The sequence below is a fragment of the Oncorhynchus nerka genome, linkage group LG22 (assembly GCF_034236695.1).
Source record: "Oncorhynchus nerka isolate Pitt River linkage group LG22, Oner_Uvic_2.0, whole genome shotgun sequence".
In the NCBI taxonomy this organism is placed as follows: domain Eukaryota; kingdom Metazoa; phylum Chordata; class Actinopteri; order Salmoniformes; family Salmonidae; genus Oncorhynchus; species Oncorhynchus nerka.
Window position 1 is genome coordinate 83,694,687 of NC_088417.1, and position 9,945 is coordinate 83,704,631.

The window sequence follows — 9,945 nt, forward strand, 5'->3', positions numbered from 1 at the left end:
TTTGTCCCTCTGGTTGCATATTTGACATTGATAGAGGAAAATATGTTTGAAATGACTAATTATGTATACATTCCAATCAGAAACTGACTAGTCCAAATGCTATAATGTACTGTCCCTCTTGCTCCCTTTCACAATTGTATATAATGTAGTCAGGAAGTTTAGTAACAATGAAGGTCTGTTCTTTAAGTTCATTCAGTTGTACAAATCTCCAGGTGGTGGGAACGGGCCATCTCCAAAATGGTCGGGAATGTTGATTTATGCTGACTGGCCTTGACTTCGTGCTGATAACGCGGAGGCTTGAGAATTAGAGGGGCCCTCTGTTTGTGAAACGGAACGTTTGGAAAACGCTGACGTCATTTTCAGTTTATAACCTGTGGTAATGTGTGTAAGCATTTAGTACTCTGTGCTCAAGAGCTCCAGTGCGCCTGCATGGTATGGTCTATCCGTCACCACCTCCACGCACCAGCCCTCCAGTGGCAGCCCCCCGCACCAGGCTGTCTCTCCGGCTCATCCTTACAGAGGCTCCCGCCTCTCCAGCGCTGCCGGAGCCTTCCTCCTCTCCAGCGCAGCCAGAGTCTCCCACCTGGTCGGCGCTACCAGAGCTCCCGCCTCTCAGTCCAAAGGCGCCAGAGCTACTCAGTCCAGCGCTGTCAGAGCCTTCCTCTCCAGCGTTGCCGGAGCTTCCCGTCTGCCCAGCGTTGCCGGAGTCTCCCGCCTGTGCGGCGCTGCTGCCGGAGTCTCCCGCCTGTCCGGCGCTGCTGCCGGAGTCTCCCGCCTGTCCGGCGCTGCTGCCGGAGTCTCCCGCCTGTCCGGCGCTGCTGCCGGAGTCTCCCGCCTGTCCGGCGCTGCTGCCGGAGTCTCCCGCCTGTCCGGCGCTGCTGCCGGAGTCTGAGGCGCCAGAGCCCCTCAGCCCAGAGGCGCCAGAGCCCCTGCCCCTCTGTCCCGAGCTTCCGCCCCTCTGTCCCGAGCTTCCGCCCCTCTGTCCCGAGCAGCAGCCCCACCTCTGTCCCGAGCTGCCCCACCTCTTTACCTGGCTTTTAAGACTGGTCTCGATCTACTTCATGCATAATTAATGAACTTACACCTCATTAATGAATAGAAACGAGTGTGAAATTGGTTTTGGAAATTAAAGCATAGAGTAATTTAGAATTTCTCTATCAGACATACTGATAGAAATGAAGTAAAACTGATTTAAGTTTCCCTGCATTAAAGTCCCCTAGGAGCGCCGCCTCTGGATGAGCAATTTCATGTTTGCTCATGGCGGTATGCAGCTCTTTGATTGCGTTTTTTTTAAACGCCAGTATCAGTCTGTGGTGGTATGTTGTCGTGGAAATTCAGTACTGAGAGAGATTTGGTCATTTCTTCAAACAATTATCTTTATTTAATATTGAATAATTATTGCAATAAAGAGGCTGCTGTTCTGTCCTGCCGATAGAGTGTATAACCTGCCAGCTGTATGTTTTTAATGTCGTCGATAACGGGGATCTGGGTCTGGTCGGGTGTCTGTATTATATCCCTCCCATCCGACTCATTGAAGAAGAACTCTTCATCCAGTTTGAGGTGAGCAATCGCAGTTCTAATGTCCAGAAGCTCTTTTTGGTCGTAAGAGACTGTAGCAGCCACATTATGTACAAAACAAGTTACGAACAAAGCAAAAAATAAATAAATATCCTGGTTCGTTAAGAGCCGATAAGACGGCAGCCTTCCCCTCCGGCGCCGTCACAATAAAAAAATAAAAAAATAAAAGGTGCATGGCCAAGCAATCATATCAGAGAGTACAGGAGGGGCTGAGCATGCCCCCGTGATGAGGAGCAGTGTGGTGGAGGTGTTGTTGCCTACCTTCACAACTTGGGGTCGGCCTGACAGGATGTCCAGGACACAGTTGCATAGGGCGGGGTTCAGACCCAGGGCCCTGAGCTTAGTGATGAGCTTGGAGGACACTATAGTGATGAAGGCTGAGTTGTAGTGGATGAACAGCATTTTTACATAGGTATTTCTCTTGTCCAGGTGGGATAGGGCAGTGCAATGGCTATTGCGTCCGTGGATCTCTTGGGTGTCAGGTAAGGTGGAGGTGATATGGTCCTTAACTAGCCTCTCAAAGCACTTCATGATGCAGTGCTTTGAGAGCGATAGTCATTTACTTCAGTTACCTTCGCTTTCCTGGGTAGAGAAACAATTGTGTATATCTTGAAGCAAGTGGGGACAACAGACTGGGATATGGAGAGATTGAATCTGTCCGTAAACACTTCAGCCAGCTGGTCTGCACATGTTTACAGACATGTTGGCAGGGTTACATATATCAAGGAACCACCTGGAATTGTACCTTCGAGGGATGACTCTACCCCTGCATATGATTTCCAATTTCCACTACTTTATTGCCTGGCCTTGCAGCATTGATGTCCATAGACTACCTATACTTGAGTTCACATTTTAGCAGAGGGCTCATTGTGCACTGAGTAGGCCTCAATAGAGAGTAGTCTGAAGGTGAGAAATGAAAGAGCACACAGGTAGACCTGGCCAGACTCACATCACCTCTTCCTCCTGGGGAATAGTGAGGTATGCTTGCCAATGAACACAAACCAACTCTCTGGTCACAGCTCTAGACTGACCCATGGCCTCATTAGCCTGCACCGTCTGCCGTTTACCAACAGTTCAGAGTAGAGGTCACTAAATTGTGCTGATGCAGGTAAAACTATGTATATTTTAGTGAAATCCATATTTGCTATATTTGTATATGCAAATATCATGGGATGATCCTTGAAATATTCTTTAATTGTTTACATTTTTGTTTACAGGCCAACTCTGTAACAATGTGAATGATGTTCAAATGATGTTCTGAAGGAGATTAATCTTCTGTCATATGTTAGAATAATATTAAGAACGTCTTGCATTAGGCTATGGATTACACATTAAATAGCCTAGTAGCCATTTTCCAGTTTAAGCTGCATGCCATAATAAACTGCAATGGTCAAGTGCACTCACACATACATAGATGGGTGTGGCAGCAATGGGTTCAGATTCCATTTCACCCATTCAAACCTCTAGACTGCGCAATCTCTAGCCTACTGTAGTTCACCAGTGCTCGATTTTGCTGGACTACATTAGTTGGGACGCAGAGTGTCCTACTAAGAAGATATTTTGGTGAACTTTTAAGAGGATTGGATAAAATGAACTCAATCTGCTTTTAAAACTATATTTATCCACCTGGAAAAGTACATAACTTGCCCACGGACATGGCAAAGGCATACAGTCTGTATGTAGGAATGGTAACAGGTAAGAGACACCGTTCTATGATTAAGTTGAACAACTCTTCAGCCTCACTTTATTTACTCCAGCATTTCCCAAACTTGGTCCCGGGGACCCCAATGGGTGCACGTTTTGGTATTTGCCCTAGTACTACACAGCTGATTCAAATAATCAAAGCTTGATGATAGTTGATTATTTGAATCAGCTGTGTAGTGCTCAGGCAAAAAACTAAAACGTGCACCCCTTGGGGTCCCGGGAACCAAGTGTGGGAAACGCTGATTTACTCACTGTATCTAAATAGAATTGCCTATAGATTGGTTATTAACTGAATTAGTACTGTTTGATTAACAAATAACATTTTATTTAATTTTATATGAATATATTTCAGGTATTATTAACATGTTCTTTCTTAACTTTACTAGTTTTCCTTAGTTTTTCCTTCCTTATTCAAAATATTATGTACGTATTATAGGCCTACTGTAATGTTACAATTGGATAGGAGGCCTGTGTGGGCTTACAGTTCCATTGCAATTGGGTATATGGCTCATGTTTCTGTTGGCCTCTTTTCACCAGAAGAGACAATACAAACCATTTATATTATATTTATTTGTGCAACTCAGTGATGTAGAAAGTTGTATGGTTTTTATCAAAAAAAGATATGCGAACAATAATGAATACTCAGGGAAAAAAGGTGTAGATTCACGCGCAGAGCGCGCGGTTACAGGCAGGCAATGGTCAAAGACAGGTAGGCTGTCAAAAATCAAACAATACCTCACAATCATACAAACAGAAAGAACTGAACTAAATAGGGAGCTGATGAGACCAGGTGAGAAATGAACACAGGTGAAATCAATGAACAAAAATGAAAGACAGGGCTATGTTCCAGAACAGAAAGAAAAAGATCACAAGGTTGACTAAGAAAAGAAAAGCAGAACCTTACAGGACTGCCCAATATTGAAATGATTTCTCCTGTCTAGCTACTTTGATTAATCTATCTGTGCTTTAAAGGAGTCTGCAACACTGACTTTAGATACTGGAGTGTAGTGTACTGTTAACTTAATACTCCTATGTACCTGCCTATACTGTGATTGACAGCAACAATTAGCATGCTGGTGTGTCAGATGATCAGCAAATGATCCACCACCCCATAACCCTCTCTCTATTTACAAATAGAGTTCCCCAAGCACATGCCAAGATCACCCAAACCAATAGAATAGACTATTAATAACCACATCTGTTGTTTTTATAGATCACTTATCCCATTCACCACATTTGTATCATGGCTGGGTGTTGTTTTGAATATGATGAAAAACTGACAGTGTTGTTGGATTGAATGCAAAGACTATCTTTAGAAAGGTTATCATTGTGTTCGAAATCCCAGACACCCAAAGCCTGAGCTAGGAGGTATTACTGTCAAATCGTCAATCACATTAAGCTCCATAATCTATTGCACTGTTCTGTGCTTTTCCTTTCAGATTCTAAAACCTATGTTGGTGGAATTGTAAGGATTTGACTTGATGTTTGTGCATTGTGTGACCAGCTCTGTTTGTTTTCTGGTCATAGCTTTGGCCCTGTGTAAATACTCTCTGGCTGAATGGAATACAACTGAGCAGCTGGTGAACAACACTGTGTCCCTCCATCACCAAGGCAACACAAACAACTTCAAAGGTAGATTGTTTTCCCCAGAGAAACATAAACTTATGGAGGGATAATCATGTCATAAAAGTTTGTTTTAAGTTTTTTTAATCATCTGACATGCACGTGTTAACATGTTTGAGTCATTTTGACTTTAGAATTAGCCAGGTTTAGAAGAAACCTGTTGGATTAGAAAAGTAATGCGTTTGTGACGTTTGTAAAAAGTCCTTCAAAAACATTCTTATACTATTCTTATATGATTTCATGCTCTGTTGTTAAATTGAAGGCCATGCGTCTGGAGTACGTCAATCACAGTCATTCCTTCAAACAGTTGGAATTTGAAATGCTTCTCAATCTCCACCCGGCCCTGAAGTAACAGGATGTGGTGTCACCTACCAGCCCAAAAAGAGACCATAGTGCACATTAAAGCCTTCTTGCCACCAGTGACCATGCAGTCATTACCTCCCATGTGAGTGTTATTGTGAAGTGTACCACCAGCTTGTTATGTGCCCTGGGTTAGGTTCCTCTGATGCAATTTAGACGTGCCTTTTATGGACCTCAGTCTGACATCATGTGTCAGTTGAAGCCACCTTAGTTGGGGCCTCCACTGTTCAGGAGTTGTCAATTGCTGTTTGGTGACAACCCTCACACCTAAAAGGGCTAATCAACTACTGATCATACTATTGTATTTACCCACATGGAGAAGAAGAGTGATGCAGTGATATGCATTTTATTACGGTGAAGTAGTTCCTGGTTCCCTCTGCCATATACCTCTTATGTTCTGTTGATCAAACAGCAGCACCATTTCCCAGCTGCTCACTTATCCCGGTGAAGTATAGTGGGATCACTGGCTGCACATACAGCTACTTAACTAAATACCTCGATCAATTTACACCTGTTGCTAGTTTGTAACCAGTTTGGCTACTATTCAATATGGGTCATTTTAATTTTAAAGGCATGCTCTAATGTTTCACACTACAATTGGGGCTTTCTCCCTCTCTGTGATGGGAACGAAGCCTCATTATTATTTTACCGGCCCAAGTTCGCCATGACTCACTGGATGGGAAAAGAGGAGTATGTAATACAACTCTAGGTATCCCTTCTTTACTAACAGTGGCCAAATCAATTATGTTTGACAACAACCAAATTTGGATGAGAAGGTTGTTTTTTACTCACTTTTCTTTTACTTTGACAGCATTTCATTACATATAATTGACACATTATTATCCCACACCAGTCCTGTCCTCGTGGTGACAGTTCAGTTCCTAGTCCTTCCTCAGATCATATTGCCAGGAGCTTATTTATATGACAGGTGATACTGGCCACCCTGAGTCGGATTACTAAGGGAAAACCGGAGCTTCTCACTTCAAACTCATATCTTATTCTACATCACCTTTGCAATGCAATCTTCTTAACAGAAGGATATTATATGGCAAAATAGTTACTCTATAATTCCCCTTTCCCCCATATGTTTCTATTTGCACTCTCCATAGACTCAATAGAAACTGCAACTCAAGCCAAAAAGAGCGGCCATTTCACCAACTGTCCAAAGGAGTTAAGGCAATACTGTATCCATGGGTCGTGTCGCTTTGTAAAGGAACAGAATACTCCTTCATGCAGGTAAATCATCTCACCCGACCCGATCTTTACTGTGGGCCCCAATACTTTATCTGTATATATCCATGGCAGAAGGTCTCAAGCCAAGGACATGCTACATACAACAATCTCTGCCGTAAAAAATTATTAAAAACATCTTTGTGTCTATTTTGATAATTGTAGCAGAATTATTACACATCATTATTACAAGTATGAAGTTCAAGTTCCTAATAGAAGTAAAACACTTTTAAAACACTTTGTAAGACAAATCACTTGTTGATCCTAATGATTGTACTAACCTTGTTCACTGTGACCCCCGGGTTATACTTCAATCAAAACAACAAGGCAAATAAATGATTGGTTTAACATGGTCTTACTGCATTTCATCAAGCCTCACAAGCATCATAGAATCACAATCAGCAAGACAAGCTCATTTGGGACAGCTAGTTTTGGAACAGCTAGAATAGCAGATCTGATAGCTCAGCATCTGCTTGTTAACTCATAGCCCATGTACTTCAAGTTACTTCTTTGTTTTTCTTTTGGCAACAAGAGATAGAACCAATAAACAAACTTGTTGTGCATATTTTTATCACAGTGGGTGTATGGTATATTTGCTCTGTTTTAGATGTGAGAGAGGGTACATTGGGTCCAGGTGTGAGTATGTTGATCTGGCCTCGCGTCTAGGTGACAAGAGGCAGATCATCGTAGCCTGTGTGCTAGCAGTATTGGTCTTCCTCATACTGCTCATCACATTCATCTGCATCTGTGCACAGTGAGTAAAATACACATTCTTAAAGCATCAAACAGCCAGATTTACTTTATGTTGTAACCTTCCATGTGTGTGTGTGTGTTTGAATTTTTTTGTGTTTGTGTGTTTGTGAGAGTTGGACATACAGACTCATCACCTCACAGCCTGTCATACTAACCCTGGGATGGGATGTAAGGAATCTGTGTGTCCCGTGAATGGAAAATAAATAATGTAACGCTTGTGGCCACGTTATCTTTGGTTTTCATTGGATTTTATGTACTGTATCTGCCCTGCTCTCCCTTCTCATTTTTACCCAAAAGTGAGACAAGAGTGCTAAGCGTCAGTTTAACAAAAGAGTCTTCTGTGCTCAAAAATACATCAGATGCTTAACCTCTGTGATACTGGGAGAATGTATTGGTGAATAACTCAAGTGAGATTCAACACCGATGATACCATACTCACATGATAGAATAAATATCAAACGATGCATTTTAAAATCACAAATCTACTTTCTAATGTTATTTTTCTGTCTCAGTCGACATAAACTTTGCAGACGGAAGAAGAGAAGGAAAGAGGAGACGAGGAATGGAACAGAGAAGCTCAATATGATTATGATGAACACAAATGGAATGCATGTAGCTTCATCAGATTCAGTAGAAACCTCAGACACCAATGCAGTATGACTAGGTATGTACTATATGTATGTACAGAGGTATTTGAAAATTTTCTGACTTATGACCTTTGCCATTGTGTCAATACACACAGCATCTCTGCCTGTTTTAACTACAGTGGTATTGTAAAATACGATGGAAAAACAGACTAGTCCTCTTTTGTTGCTGTTGGAAGGTGATATTCCCCAGTTGGATCAAGCCAAGCATCCCATTATAATTCAGCACATATGAAGAGAGGCCCTGAATGGGAGTAAAACCTAGTGCTTGGCACTGCCTAAGCCAATCTTTGAACACATTGATATATATCAGACAGCCTACATAGCCCATTTTCTGTGTTGGCCAGGCTGGTTGCATGGTGTCTTACGGTCTGAATTTGACTGTAACCGTCAGATCAAAGCAGAGGTGCAGCAGGTCCCTCAATGTGCCTGCCTGGCTCTCTCTAAAAAAGGGGATCACGAAAACAGACAGACCTAACAAGACTCAAGGCATTATGATGGATGTGGCACTGTTAAGGTAGTGTTCAGAGGCTGGATATGACCGGGGATGTGCGATCATTTTAAACATGGGCTATCTCCCTTTCACTGCTTATTTGGTGGCTATACAAAAGCTGCTCTGTAATTGTGTGTTAAAAACAAATTTCATTTGTACAGTAACAGCCGTTGCTTCTATCTTCCAGCGACGGGGACTATAAATGCTATTCTCCTGCCGGACGGGATGAGGGCCTTGGTTGTAAGTGCCTGTTGGGAAGAGAGAGAGAGTGCTCTAACAGCACTGTGGATATATACTCTTCAGCTGCTTCTCACTGCCAACCACAGTCGACAGTATGGACTGTTCTGTGCAGAAATGTAGGAGAACACAAGAAAGACTGGACCAGCTCTTTTGGAACTCATACAACCTTTATGGTCACCATGTAGATGGATCAATAGAACAGCAACAACTCTGCATTTGGAAAATGTGATAATGTGATAGTTTTTCTCAGACTCATTTGTGTAAGCAAAATATACAAGGTCATCAAATCACAATAAGTTCAAGTAAAACCATAATTTAGAGGATATTTTGATGGACTCTGGGCTCTGAAGGAGTAGGCCTTTTTATGAACTGTCGTGTAATGTAACCTACTCTTATTTGGGCATGGATTAAATTATTAACATGTATTCAAGCTAAAAGTCCAGGTATGTTTACTGCTGGATGTGATACGTGTCATAATGAGGACTCATGCCATGTAGGCCGCTATGTGGGACAGATTATACTAGGTCTAATACTGGTAAATGATATAACATACTGTTCGTACACTTGAAAAGGTGTGATTTATCAAACAATCCTACCAGTGTCATACGCACACCGGTAGGAGTTAACCATTGATAAATACCAATTGTTCTAATCCTCAGTGTTTGTGCATAACCTTGGCTATTTGCATTTCGAACGACCCCTAATTAACCATATATGGTCAAAATCAGCTCTTTAAAACCTGTGGGGAATATACAACGCAGTAATGATATACAACAGTGCAACCAAAAAAAAGTTTTTTTCCAAGACTGAATTAGAGGTGCTAGTTTCAGAGATTGAGTACAGCCAAAGTTGTGGCTGTTACGCGGAGTGGAACAGGGAAACCCAAGAGCAGACTCAGAAGAGGAGACTGGGATGAAGAACCCAATGTATTTATTGAAACAGGGGGAAGATGGAGTGTAGGCCAGGGGAAGCTCTGGCGGGTTGCAGGAAAGCAGGTGCGGAGGCTGAGGCTGGAGCGAGAGGGGTTGGGACAGGGTAAGCCGGTCCGGAGGGGAATCAAAGGGATCAGTAGAGTGGGGAATCCAGGGCAGAGTAGCAGGATGAGGAGACGTGAGACTGGAGACAGGGACCAGAGTCAGAGCGGGCAGAACTGTAGCGGAGAGGAAACCCTTGTTAGGCAAGGGAAACAAGCACAACAGGATATAGATAGTAACAAACGGTTAGAAAGGTAGACTGACTGAGCAGAGATTACGATCTGGCAGTGTGGAAGTGGCAGGACTGAGTATTTGTAGAGGTCTTGATTATGGAACAGGTTGCAGC

The 9,945-nt window shown here is 42.7% G+C and overlaps 1 protein-coding gene across 4 annotated transcripts; it reads left to right on the forward strand.

The window, feature by feature from the left end:
• Window positions 1–3,061: 3,061 nt before the first annotated feature.
• Window positions 3,062–9,050, forward strand: LOC115105882 (probetacellulin-like). 4 transcript variants are annotated; one of them, XR_003859937.1, is made up of 6 exons: window positions 3,062–3,273; window positions 4,810–4,914; window positions 6,375–6,501; window positions 7,103–7,249; window positions 7,761–8,409; window positions 8,573–9,050. XR_003859937.1 is itself a non-coding variant. In XM_029628347.1 (6 exons), exons 1-5 carry the CDS (start codon window positions 3,234–3,236, stop codon window positions 7,906–7,908), a joined length of 567 nt encoding a protein of 188 aa, XP_029484207.1. In that variant the 5' UTR covers window positions 3,062–3,233; the 3' UTR covers window positions 7,909–7,912; window positions 8,287–9,050. The 4 variants fall into 4 exon arrangements, 3 of the variants coding, with proteins under 3 accessions (XP_029484207.1, XP_029484208.1, XP_029484206.1); XM_029628347.1 differs by having other exon boundaries at window positions 7,761–7,912; window positions 8,287–9,050; XM_029628348.1 differs by having other exon boundaries at window positions 7,761–7,912.
• The last annotated feature ends 895 nt before the right edge of the window (window positions 9,051–9,945 follow it).

Excerpts from the sequence above, each read along its gene's own strand:
- LOC115105882 (XM_029628346.1), top strand. The coding sequence starts at position 3,234 with ATGGCAAAGGCATACAGTCTGTATGTAGGAATGGTAACAG. Across the intron at positions 4,915-6,374 it reads CAACACAAACAACTTCAAAG|ACTCAATAGAAACTGCAACT; the intron begins GTAGATTGTTTT and ends CACTCTCCATAG. Across the intron at positions 7,250-7,760 it reads TTCATCTGCATCTGTGCACA|TCGACATAAACTTTGCAGAC; the intron begins GTGAGTAAAATA and ends TTTCTGTCTCAG.